At 41.7% G+C, this 14,044-nt stretch overlaps 1 protein-coding gene across 1 annotated transcript in view; it reads right to left on the bottom strand.

The window, feature by feature from the left end:
- Positions 1–14,044, bottom strand: part of f5 (coagulation factor V) — a 118,998-nt gene that overhangs the window by 13,114 nt on the left and 91,840 nt on the right. The window contains exon 19 of the mRNA XM_072585179.1: positions 3,666–3,737. Coding sequence (XP_072441280.1) covers positions 3,666–3,737 — 72 coding nt within the window. The remainder of the gene's footprint in view (positions 1–3,665; positions 3,738–14,044) is intronic.

The following is a 14,044-nucleotide window of genomic DNA, read 5'->3' as shown; positions in this document are numbered from 1 at the left end:
TTAGTCAGCATTTGTAAAGAGAAATATTTTGCTGTTTTGTGTCTGCAATATTGATCAGTATCAAGGGATCAAGAAAGCCCACTAAACTTTCCATCTGTTTAAATCAATAGAAGGGCAGTCAGTTCCATTACAGGTAAAAGCTCCTCTCTGCCCAGTTTTCCTGTTTCCTCCAAAACCTGAACCAGTAAATCTAGGAAGAGGAACAGCAGTGTTGATTATTAAGTCTGCTGTGTTGAGTCAGTGCTGCCTTGTTTGAGCAATTAATCTAAATCACAGTTAATTGCTTATAAAATTATGATTTTTAATAATATGACAATAAATGTCTCACTGTTGAGCCATTTTTATAGCTAAACTCTTGCACTATATATGTTAACAAATATAGTGCTTCATACACTCAGAAAAGGCAAGCTAGTTGCTAGACTACGTGCAAAATAGGCCTGTTGCTTTAGTCCAATTTTTCCCATTGAACTCATACCATGATGGTCTCTGGTGCTAACTGCACAAGTGCTACTTTCACAGATACTCCTAAATACATAATGGAACCCAAGGAAAAGTCATCTGGAAAACACACAAAGGAGTTTGAGTTTCATTGAGAATTATTACCCTTTAATATCTTACACCAAGTTATATTTCTTTCTGGAATTTTCCTCCAGGCAGTATTCATACAAAATGCAATTTCTTTTTATAAAATGCAAACCATTAACACTTGCCTAAGCTGCCCAATATCAAAGCGCGTATTTTGTTATTTAATTATTTTTATTCATTAGTAAGATGTGACTAGGGTATTTATTGCCCTTTCTAATTGTCCTGGAGAGGGAGGTGGTAAACTGCTATCTTGAACCACTGCAGTCTTTGAGATATGGAAACACTTGGAGTTCCAGGATTTTTACCCAGTGACTATGAAGGAACAGCAATCGAGTTCCAAGTCAGGATGATGAGTAGCTTGGAGGGGACTTTGCATGTGGTGGTGTTTCCATGCCTTGCCCTTTTGAATGAGTTTGAAAGGAGGAACCTTGGTGAATTACTCCAGTGTATGTTGGAGGTTGTACATACTGCTTCTTCTGCAGTCATGGTGAGGAGTTTGTTGAATGTAGTATGTGGAGTGCCAAACAGGCAGGCTGCTTTGTCCTGTAGGGTATCAGGCTTCTTGGAAGATGTAGAAGCTTCACTCATCCAGGCAAGTAAGGAGTATTCCATCACATTCCTCACTTGTGCCTTCTAGATGATGGACTGACTTTGGAAAGTCAAGAGATAACTAACTTACTGTAGGATTCCTAGCCTATTCAGTAATCATACTGTCATTGAATGTGAAGTAATGATTAGATTCCCTCTTGCTAGAAATGGTCACTGCCTGGTATTTGTGTGGTATGAATGTTGCTTGCTACTTGTCAGCCCAAGGCTAGACATTGATGAAGAAGTTGGGCCTCGAACCCTATGTTGAGGAACTACGACAGAGATGTCCTGGGGCTAAGATGATTGACATCTAACAACCACAACCATCTTCTTTTGTGCTGAGTATGACTCCAATAAAAGAAGAATTTTCCACCAACTTTGATTCATTCTAGCTTTGCTAGGGCTCCTTCGTTGCCACAGTCAGTCAAATGCCACCTTGAAGTCAAGGGCAATCACTCCCTCTTCATCCCTAGAATTCGGCTGTCTTGTCCATATTTGGACCAATGCTGTAAAGAGATCAGGAACTGAGTGCCCCTGGTGGAACCCAAGTTGATGGTCAGTGAACAGGTTATTTCTCTGTGATTGCTACTTGATTGCACTGTCAATGGTCCCTTCCATCACTTTACTGATGATTAAGAGTAGACTAACAGGGAAACAATTGGTTGAGATGGATTTTTTTGTGTACAGAACATATCTAGGCAATTTCCACATAGTCAAGTTGATGCCAGTGATGTGCAGAGCTATCTCACTTGCTCTAACTAGAATAACTCTGGTGAATCAATTTGAATTCACTAAAGAAAATAACAGCCTCCATTTTATGAATGTCAATTTATAGTGCTGTTGAATAGGGCGCTAATTAATTAGTAAGTCAACTCTGATTCACCAAAGGTTTACTAAAGAGTGTAATACCCCCTGGTTATTACACCAGTCAATAACTTCTGCATACGTGACACTTTAAAGGTTCCTGGCAAGATAATGGTGCAATTTCTAAGTTCAATTTAAATTGTGAAGATGTTTACAACACTGCTCTTAAAAAAAGGGGGAATTTTAAATCCCAAATAGTTGGTTTGGGGGCAAGTCAGACCACTTCCACATCTAATAGTCATCTGTGTATAAAAGATTACTTTTGGAGGGTTAGCCATATCACATCTTAAAAAGGCACTGTCTACAACTATATATATATCCCTGGAGGTTGATGTCCTCGGCAAGGCCAATGTTTATTTTCCATCATTAATTGCCTTCAAGGAGAGGAGCAATCTTCTTGACTGACTGACTAGGCAATTATAGAGCGCATCTCAGAGTCAACCACGATTTTAACAAGGACTTAAATGAACTATTTCTTCCATGGTTTTCCAGATATCAAAAAATTCAGTAATTGAAAACAATCAAGATTAGGAGGCATTGTATTGTATGTGAGTGTTTAAATTTAGGATGGTCTGATCTCAATAAAATCTCAGTCCTTGCAGTTTCTCAGTTCATTCTGACAACCATTTTTGAGTGTTCATGTGATTTTGGAAATTTAGGGACCTTCAAATGGACAATACCAGAATCAAGGCAATAAGGATGTTTCTCTATAAAACAGCAATTCACAAACTTGCATCCAGGCAATCCTTGTCAGACTTTCCAAAGAATTGGCAAAATGAGAATGTGCCATGGCTATGGGTAAGCAAAAGAGTGACAAAGTTGTGCTCTGTCCTGCTCCCAACCCAATCCAATTCTCTCTCCCAAAACAAAACATCACCGCCCTCAACATGTTCCTGCTCACTCCCGGCTCTGCTTCTCTCATGGTTCCTCCAAAGCTTACAGCCTCAGCACACATCTTTCTGATCTATGGAACATAGCACTTGTATAAAAAAACACTCTTTACAAAAAGAAATTTCATATTATAAACATTATATAGTAATATGATTTAAATGGATGTCGGTGATTAGAACTCCATTAGAAAAGGGGCTCTTCAATAATGAATATTTGAGAACCACTATAACAGAACACAGAACAAAGATGATAACTACCACTGAGGTCAGCCACGTACATCTCCTCATAGTGGAATCTGCAGATGCCAAGGTGGGGGAGAGGTAGTGGGGTGCAATAATGCTTTGAAAGGCCATAGGATTTTAATAATTATAATGGCTTATTAAGTAAGGCTGCAATGTATCAAACAAAAATCATTCTGTGGTTATCCAGTGTGAGACTTACCATTTCCCACAACAGCCACACTTCTCACTTTTCTAAATGAGAATTAGTACAAGATCATGTTTGTTTTTATGCTGAGAAGCCACATTGTCTAGACTCTGATGCAAAATTGCCCAAAATGTTTTTGCTTATGATGAACATTGGAAAAATAAGGTTTTCCTATCAGTTTGAACTGGATCCAAGTCACACAGAGGGCTTGAATAACATTTTGTTAATCCACGGTATTAACGTGTGCTCCCATTTTCACATGTTTTAAAAGCAAGTTGGATTGTTGAAAGTAGCAGTGGCAAAATACTTACCCGCATAGTCTGATGCAGTGATCTGTGGATCAGTTATACTTCCAGATGCCATACCCAATGGATAATCACAACCTATACAAGAAGGGAAAAAAATAAAGCATCGAGTATAATCTCATACTGAAACATTACTGTTTTGTCAATGTTGTTGAAGTTGATTTAATCCATTGCTGTATTAGTCCAGACTGTGTAAAATCTAACATAAGAACACTAGAAATAGGAACAAGAGCAAGTCATTCAGCACATCACTTTTCAATAAGATCAAGACTGGACTTCTAACTTCCCTCCAGTTCTGCACACTATCCTCATATCACATGATACCCTTAGCACTCAAAAATTATTAAATTCATTTTTCAATAACTGAGTATCTGCAGCTTTCTGAGGAAAGAATCCAAAGATTCAGAATGCCTTGAGTGAAGAAATTTCTCCTCATCTTAGTCATTTATGACCAATCCCTTATCCTGACGCTGTGACCTCTAGTACTACATTTTACATGCATGGAACTACCTTCTCAGCAGCTAAATTATCAAATCTCTGAAAACTTTTACTTTTCAATGGAATCACCTCTTATTTTTTAGTCTAATCAGTCTTTCCTCAAAGAGGAGTCCCCTCATTCCAGGAATCAGTCTGACATAGCTTTGATGAATTTCCACTAAGGGAGGTCTATCCTTGCTTAAGGCTGGGTACCAAAACAGTGTACAATACTCAAAAAGTCCCACCAACAAAATACACAAATGCTGCAAGACTTCCTTATTCTGCTACTTAACTCCTGCATTAAAGGTCAACATACCGTTGGCTCAGATCATCACTTGTGCAGTGTACACGGGAGTGTGCATAGAGACACTGCAGAACCCCTGATATAGCAGACTCTGAGCAAACAGCCCAGAAATTAATTTGGAGAGTTCCATTGCAGTTAAGTAAATGGTTACTCAGGATAAGTTAAGACTATTAAAAATTCTAATCTAACTATTAAACTGACCACTTCCCAAACCTACAACACACATCCGAAACTATGACTTTCCAAAACACCTTACAGCCCTGAATCTGACCCAACAAACTTCTCACTTCAGGACCTATTGCCCCTTCTCTGCTTGACAACCGAAACATCCCATTCCTTCCAGTACCTGACATCCTCCCTCTCCGCCCAGGAGCTGACAAAGTCCTGACTCCACCAAGGACCCAAAGTCCCATCTCCCCAGCAGGACATTCCACTCTCCACCCAGAACCCAAAACAGCCAATCTCTCTCAGAACTTGGCACAGTTCCCTCTCTCTCACCTGCAATCAGATAATCCCCACTCTCCCCAGGACACAATAGTTACATCACCTCTGGGAGCTGACACAACATCCTACCTTGCTCACCTCAAGACCCAAAAAAAACTCCTCTCCTACCAGGCCCCAACACATTCAGTTGCCATTCAACACCTGATAAAACACCCTTCTCCCCACCACTTCCATCTGACCTGAAATCTCTCCATATCCAGGGCCACAATCCTCACATATTTCATTCATTAGTTAAAATTTCAGCATGAACTGAAAAAAAGATGTTCTAAAGATATCTGATAAATTATAGTTTTGTTAAAGCATGCATTAAACTGCATTATAACTCAGATTTTCAAAAATGTAATTATCCTTGTTAGGTAAGTAAAATATTGTTCTACTTTTAGAAGCTTGCTGCTCAAATCAGTGAAGGAGCAACAGATAACATCTGTGAAATTGTTCCACTCCCAAATTCTTCATACGCATTCTTCTCAGGCAAAGTTTTATGCTGAGCAAAGTCACGCTTCAACTACACAAAGCCATGGTTAAGCAACGCCTAGAGCAATGCGAGTAGGTCTGGGCACCATGCCCCAGGAAGGATTTTGGTTTTGGAGGAAGTGCAGTTCCTATACCAGAATGATAGTGAGACCATACAAATTGGGATTGTGTTCCTTAGAATATATAAAGGTAAGGGGTGATTTAATCAAAGTTTTCAAGATATTAGGGGTAATAGAAAGAGTAGACAGATACTTTTTCTGCTGTTGGGCAGTCGGGAACTTGAGACCATATTTGCAAAATTAAGAGTGAGATTAGGAAACACATGTACACACAAACAGCAGGCCTTTGGAACTTTCTTCTGAGCTGATTAACCAATGTTAGTTTTTCAATCTGAAATTGATAAGTCTTTATTAACCAAGAGTATTAAAAGATAATGGGGCAAAGGATGGTAAATAGAGTCAGGGTTCTACAGTACAGAAATAGACCCTTCAGTACAACTTACCATGCCAACCAGCTATCCTGAATTAATCTAATCCTATTTCCCAGCATTTGGCCCATATCTCCCTAAACCCTTTCTATTCATGTACCAATCGAGATATTGTAATTGTACCAGCCTCTACCATTTCCTTTTGCAATCCGTTCTAGTTATGCATCACCTTCTGCATGAAAATGTTGCCCCTCAGGTCTCTTTTAAATCCTTCCCCTCTCAACTTAAACCTATGCCCTCTAGTTTTGGACTCCCCTACCCTGGGGAAAAGACCTTGGCTATTCACCCTATCCATGCCCTTTCTAATTTTATAAACATCTATAAGATCACCCCTCAGCTTCCGACTCTCCAGGAGAAAAAAGCCCCAGCCTATTCAACCTCTCCCTACAGCCCAAACCCTCCAATTCCGGCAACATTCTTGTAAATTATTTCTGAACACTTTCACATTAATAACATCTTTCCGTGAGTAGGGAGACCAGAATCAAATGCACTATTTTAAAAATGGTCTAACCAATGTCCTGTACAGCTGCAGGATGACCTCCCAACTCCTATACTCAATGCACTCACCAATAGAGGCAAGCATACTAAACCCCTTCTTCACCATCCTGTCTACCTGAAACTCCACCTTCAAGGAATTATGTACCTGTGTCCCTAGATCTCTTTGTTCAGCAATACTCCCCAGGATGCTACCGTTAAGTGTGATGTGGAGGAGCCAGTATGGGACTGGGGTGGATAAAATTAATAATCACACAACACCAGATTATAGTATAACAGGTTTATTTGGAAGAACTAGTTTTCAGGGTGCTGCCCCGTCATCAGGAAACTGTGGAGCAGGACCATAAGACACAGAATTTATAGGAAAAGATTACAGTGTCATGCAACTGAAATGATATACTGAACAAACCTAGATTGCTGTTAAGTCTCTCATCCTTGAGAAGGAACTTCTTTTAAGTCACATTCTCAAGATAACTTAAGGTTTTATAACAAAAAAGGTGACATCTTAGCTCAGACAATGCTTTAAAGGTGTATAGGTAGAATTTGTCTATGTCCCAATCTTGATTCAGACTGGTTCTATTTCCAAAGTAGGAATTAAATATTACATGGATTGACTGCCTGCAGATTGTACGCTTTTTGAGCAAAATAGGATGTATCTGCAAATAGAATTCTGCAAATGCAAAATTGTGTGTGTGTGTGTGCGCGCGCATATAAGACAGAGAGGAAGGAAGAGAGAGAGTATAGTGTAATGGGGTCACCTGTAGTGTGACATGAACACAAGATCCCGGTTGAACTTGGCTATCAGCCTCTGCTCAGCCGGTCTACATTGTTGCGTAGTTCAAAACTGTTTGAACTAAATAGGTTCTAATCAATATTAGGGGAGTTAAAGTCACCCATGACAACAACCCTGTTACTTCTACACATTTCCTCACACCTTCAATGCATTATCTGAGTCGACATCCTTTGTTAATGTTCATTTGAGAAAATAACTTTAAAAAAAGTTCTGGAATTTACATGTGAAAGAACTGAAACCAACATGGTCATTCTAAAAGATGAGAGACTTAACAAACAATCCAGGTCCTTTTCACTTTATCTTTTCAGTTGCATCACACTGTAAAGTTTTGGTATAAATTCTGTGTTTTACGATCTTATGCTCCACAACTACCAGATGAAGGAGCAGTGCTCCAAAAGATAGTGCTTCCAAATAAACCTGTTGGACTGTAACCTGGTCTTGTGTGATTTTTAACTTTGTCCACCCCAGTCCACACTGGCACCTCCAAATCAAGGTTTGAGGTGTTAGAGAAGGGCAGACATGATTAACTGATAAAAGCTTCAGGGAAGTGCATAAAACAAAAAGTGAGTTTGGGGATGTAAATAGTGACAGGTGAGAAAGAAAGCATACAAAATCTGACAAAGAAAAGGTTCTTGTGATCTAGAAATATGACACAGAAAGAGAGTAGACCCCAGTTCAATTAAAAAATAATACACCAAGTGCAATTCATTTTTGGAAATTATGATTTAAGTATTAAGTCCATAAGATCACCGTAAATAGCGATTGCGAAATATTGATTCAATAGTATGTGATAATCATTTTAACACCACTGTTTTATTGCAGTTCAGAATTAACTAATCAATGGAAGAGAGTAACAATCAGTTACTGACAAGTGATTGAGGTTTGGACTGCACTGCCTGGAAGTGTGCTGGAGGCAGATTCATTTCAGGCCTTGTTTCTGTTTAAGTAATGTGCCAGGATACAGGGTAAAGTGGGAGAATGGCACCAAGTCATAATGGAGATTTGGAGAGGCAGTACTGACATGATAGGTCAAATGACCGCCATCTGCACTGCCACGTCATTTATATAAATGATTTAGATGCGAGCATAAGAGGTATAGTTAGTAAGTTTGCAGATGACACCAAAATTGGAGGTGTAGTGAACAGTGAAGAAGGTTACCTCAGATTACAACGGGATCTTTATCAGATGGGCCACTGGGCTGAGAAATGGCATTTGGAGTTTAATTTAGATAAATGTGCTGCATTTTGGGAAAGCAAATCTTAGCAGGACTTATACACTTAATGGATTAGAGTGGTGCTGGAAAAGCACAGCAGGTCAGGCAGTATCCAAGGAGCAAGGAAATCGACGTTTTGGGCAAAAGCCCTTCATCAGGAAAGAGGCAGAGTGCCTGAAGAGTGGAGAGATAAATGAGAGGAGGGTGGGGATGGGGAGAAAGTAGCATAGAGTACAATAAGTAAGTGGGGGAGGGGATGAAGGTGATAGGTCAGGAAGGAGGGTGGAGTGGATAGGTGGAAAGAAAGATAGGCAGGTAGAACAAGTCATGGGGACAGTGCTGAGCTGGAAGTTTGGAACTGGGGTGAGGTGGGGGAAGGGGAAATGAGGAAACTGGTGAAGTCCACATTGATGCCCTGGGGTTGAAGTGTTCTGAGGTGGAAGATGAGGCGTTCTTCCTCCAGGCGTCGGGTGGTGAGGGAGTGGCGGTGAAGGAGGCCCAGGACCTCCATGTCCTCGGCTGAGTGGGCGGGGCAGTTGAAATGTTGGGCCACAGGGCGGTGTGGTTGATTGATGCGGAGGTCCTAGAGATGTTCCCTAAAGCGCTCTGCTAGGAGGCGTCCAGTCTCCCCAATGTAGAGGAGACCGCATCTGGATCAACAGATACAATAAATGATATTAGCGTATGTACAGGTAAAACTTTGATGGATGTGGAAGGTTCCTTTGGGGCCTTGGGATGGAGGTGAGGGAGGAGGTGTGGGCACAGGCTTTGCAATTCTGGCAGGGGAAGGTGCCAGGACGAGAGGGTGAGTTGTAGGGGAGCGTAGACCTGACCAGGTAGTCACGGAGGGAACGGTCTTTGTGGAAGGCGGAAAGGGGTGGGAGGGAAATATATCCCTGGTGGTGGGGTCCATTTGGAGGTGGCGGAAATGTCGTCGGATGATTTGGTTTATGCAAAGGTTGGTAGGGTGGAAGGTGAGCACCAGGGGCGTTCTGTCCTTGTTACGGTTGGAGGGGTGGGGTCTGAGGGCGGAGGTGCGGGATGTGGACGAGATACGTTGGAGGGCATCTTTAACCAAGTGGGAAGGGAAATTGTGGTCTCTAAAGAAGGAGGCCATCTGGTGTGTTCTGTGGTGGAACTGATCCTCTATTGGTAAGGTCCGAGGGAGCGTTGCTGAACAAAGAGACCTTGGAGTGCAGGTTCATAGCTCCTTGAAAGTGGAGTTGCAGGTAGATAGGATAGTGAAGGAGGCATTTGGTATGCTTTGCTGTATTGGTCAGAGTATTGAGTACAGGAGTTGAGAGGTCATGTTGCAGCTGTACAGGACATTTGTTCAGCTACGTTTGGAATATTGCATGCAATTCTGGTCTTCTTCTGAGCGGGAGGATATTGTGAAACTTGAAAAGGTTCAGAAAAGATTTACAAGGACGTTTCCAGGGTTGGAGGATCTGAGCTACAGGGAGAGGCTGAACAGGCTGAGGCTGTTTTCCCTGGAGCGTCGGAGGCTGAGGGGTGACCTTATAGAGGTTAATAAATCATGAGGGGCATAGATAGGATAAATAGACAAGATCTTTTCCCTGGGATGGGGGACTCCAGAACTAGAGGGCATAGGTTTAGGGTGAAAGGGGAAAGATAAAAAAAGAGACCTAAAGGGCAACTTTTTCACACAGATGGTGGTACGTGTATGGAATGAGCTGCCAGAGGATGTCATGGAGGCTGGTACAATTGCAACATTTAAGAGGCATTTGGATGGGTATATGAATAGGAAGGGTTTGGAGGGATATGGGCTGGGTGCTGGCAGGTGGGACTAGATTGGGTTGGGATATCTGGTCAGCATGGACGGGTTGAACCGAAGGGTCTGTTTCCATGCTGTACATCTCTATGACTCTATGGCAGCTATACATGGGAATGCCACCAGCTGCAAGTCTCCTCCTGACTTGGAACTCTATCACTGTTCCTTCACTGCCGCTGTGTCAAAATTCTGAAGTTCCCTCACTAATGGCATTGTATATCTACCTATAGCCCTTGGACTGCAGCAGCTTAAAGAAGTAACTCACCAACACCTTCTCAAGGACAACTAGGGGCATGCAATAAATGTTAGCCAGCCTGTGTCGGCCATGTCCTAACAGCGTATATAAAAACAAATACCTCATTTCAGTCTTAAATTGGCAACCCCCCCCCTCCTTCTTTATTCTGAGATTATGCTCTCTAGTCCTCAACTCTCCTATGAGGGAAAACATGCTGTTTGCACTGACCCAGAAGAATCCTGTTTTTTTTTAATGAGATTACCTCTCATTCTTCTAAACTCCAGTGAATAGAGTCCCAATCTATTTAGTCTTAGCTTATAAGATACTACCTCCATATCAGGAATCTTCGTATTGAATCTTCTCTGAACTGCCTCTAATAAAGTAATATCTTTCCTGAAATAAGGGGACCAAATCTGCTGACAATACTCCAGATGTGGCCTCACCAGCACTTTGTACGGTTGCAGTAAGACTGAATGCAAACACTACATTCAATTCCTTCCTCCAAGTCATCATTTCACAGATTCATTGTAACGTTGAACATAGGTGCAGGAGGAGGTCATTTGTTTATGAGGAGCCATGATTATGGCTGATCATTGAACTCAATACCCTAATCCCACACTCTCCCAATATCCTTTAATTCCTTCAGCTGCAAGAATTACAACTACCTCCTCCTTGAAAACATGTGTATTTTGGCCTCAACCACTCTCTGTGGTAGTGAATTCCACAGGCTTATCACTCTCTGGGTGAGGAAATTTCTCCTCTGCTCATTCTTAAAAGGTTTATTCCTTATTCTTAAACCATGAACCCTGGTTCTGGACTCCCCCACCATCAGGAACATCTTTCCTGCAACTAACCTGTCTATACCTGTTAGAATTTTATATGTTTATATGAGATACCCCTCATTCTTCCAAATTCCAGTGAATAAATCCTAAGCAATTCAATCTATCCTCACATGTCAATCCTGTCATCCCAGGAAGCAACTTGATAAACCTTTATGGCATTCCTTTATTATAGGATATTCTTTCTCAGATAAGGACACCAAAACTGCCCATAATATTCCAGGCGTGACCTCACTAAAGACCTGTATAATTGCAGTAAGACATCCTCATTCCTGTACACAAATGCTTTCGCTCTGATGAGGTTCCTCATGGTAGACTGGTTAGATCATTTAGAATACAGGGAAAACTAGCCATTTTGATACATTTTGGCTTGAAGGTGGAAGACAGGTTGGTGGTGGAGGGTTGCCTTTCAGACTGGAGACCTGTGACCAGTGGAGTGCCATAAGGATCAGAGCTGGATGTACAGCCTTTTGTAATTTGTATAAATGATTTGGATGCGAACATAGGAGGTATGGTTAGTAAGTTTGCAGATGACACCAGAATTGGAGGTGTAGTGGACAGTGAAGAAGGTTACCTCAGATTACAACAGGATCTTGATTAGATAGGCCAATGGGCCGAGGAGTGGCAGAAAGGGTATAATTTAGATAAACGTGAGGTGTTGCATTTTAGAAAGGCAAATCAGGGCAGGACTTATACGCTTAGAGTCATAGAGTCATAGAGGTGTACAGCATGGAAACAGACCCTTCAGTCTATCTTGTCCATGCCAACCAGATATCCCAACCCAATCTAGTCCCATTTGCCAGCACTTGGCCCATATCCCTCTAAACCCTTCCTATTCATATACCCATTCAGATGTCTTTTAAATGTTGCAATTGTACCAGCCTCCACCACTTGTCTGGCAGCTTATTCCATACACACACCACCCTGTGTGAAAAAGTTAGCCCTTAGATCCCTTTTATATCTTCCCCCTCTCACCCTAAACCTATGCCGTCTAGTTCTGGACAGCCCCACCCCAGGGAAGACCTTGTCTACTTATCTTACCCATGATTTTGTAAACCTCTATAAGGTCACCCCTCAGTCATCGACACTCCAGGGAAAACAGCCCCAGCCTATTCAGCCTCTCCCTATAGCTCAGATCCTCCAACCCTGGGAACATCCTTGTAAATCTTTTCTGAACCTTTTCAAGTTTCACAACATCCTTCCAATAGGAAGGAGACCAAAATTGAATGCAATATTCCAAAAGTGGCCTAACCAATGTCCTCTACAGCCACAACATGAGCACCAAGTTCTATACTCAATGCTCTGACCAATAAAGGAAAACATACCAAACGCCTTCTTCACTATCCTATCTACCTGCAACTCTACTTTCAAGGAGCTATGAACCTGCACTCCAAGATCTCCTTGTTTAGCAACACTCCCTTGGACCTTAGCATGAAATGTATAAGTCCTGCTCAGATTTGCTTTCCCAAAATGCAGCACCTCACAGTTTTCTAAATTAAACTCTATTGGCCACTCTTCAGCCCATTGGCTCATCTGATCAAGATCCCGATGTAATCTGAGGTAACCTTCTTCACTGTCCACTACACCTCCAATTTTGGTGTCATCTGCAAACTTACTAACTATACCTCTTATACTCACGTCCAAATCATTTATATAAATGATGTAAAGTAGTGGACCCAGCAACGGTCCTTGTAGCACTCCACTGGTCACAGGCCTCCAGTCTGAAAAACAACCCTCCACCACCACTCTCTGTTTTCAACCATTGAGCTAGTTCTGTATCCAAATGGCTAGTTCTTCCTATATTTCGTGAGATCTAACCTTGCTAACCACTCTCCTTAATGGTAAAGTACTGGAGAATGTGGTTGAACAAAGAGACCTTGAAATGCAGGTTCATAGTTCCTTGAAAGTGGTGTTACAGGTAGAGAGGATAATGAAGGAGGCATTTGGTATGTTTGCGTTTATTGGTCACTGCATTGAACATAAACTTGGGATGTTATGTTGTGACTGTACAGGTCATTGGTTAGGCCACTTTTTTGAATATTGCGTGCAATTCTAATCTCCCTCCTATAGGAAGGAAAGGGTTATGAAACGTGAAAGGGTTCAGAAAAGATTTACAAGGATTGGAGGGTTTGAGCTTTGGAAGAAGCTGAATGGGCTTGGACTATTTTCCCTGGAGCATCAGAGGCTGGCGGGGGTTGGGTGGGGGGGTGGGGGGAGGGTTACGTTATAGAACATTACAATGCAGTACAGGCCCTTCAGCCCTTGATATTATGCTGATCTGTGGAACCAATCTGAAGCTCATCTATCCTACACTATTCCATTTTCATCCATATGTTTATCCACTGAACATTTAAATGCCCTTAAATTTGGCAACTCTACTACTGTTGTAGGCAGAGTGCTCCATGCCCCTACAACTCTCTGAATAAATAAACCATCTCTGAAATCTGTCCTATATCTATCACCCCTCAATTTAAAACTATGTCCCCTTGTGCTAGCCATCACCATCCGAGGAAAACAGCTCTCACTGTCTCACCTATCTCACCCTCTGATTATCTTATACATCTGAATTAGGTCATCTCTCAACCTTATTCTCTCTAATGAAACAGCCTCAATTCCCTCAGCCTTTCCTCTAAAGACCTTCCCTCCATACCAGGCAACATCTTAATAAATCGCCTCTGAACACCCTTCCTATAATGCGGTGACTAGAACTGTACGCAATATTCCAAGTGCGGCTGCACCAGAGTTTTGTACAGCTGCAACATGACCTCATGG

Source organism: Chiloscyllium punctatum, chromosome 15 (genome assembly GCF_047496795.1).
Source record: "Chiloscyllium punctatum isolate Juve2018m chromosome 15, sChiPun1.3, whole genome shotgun sequence".
Classification (NCBI taxonomy): domain Eukaryota; kingdom Metazoa; phylum Chordata; class Chondrichthyes; order Orectolobiformes; family Hemiscylliidae; genus Chiloscyllium; species Chiloscyllium punctatum.
This window is presented reverse-complemented; position numbering and strand designations above follow the sequence as displayed.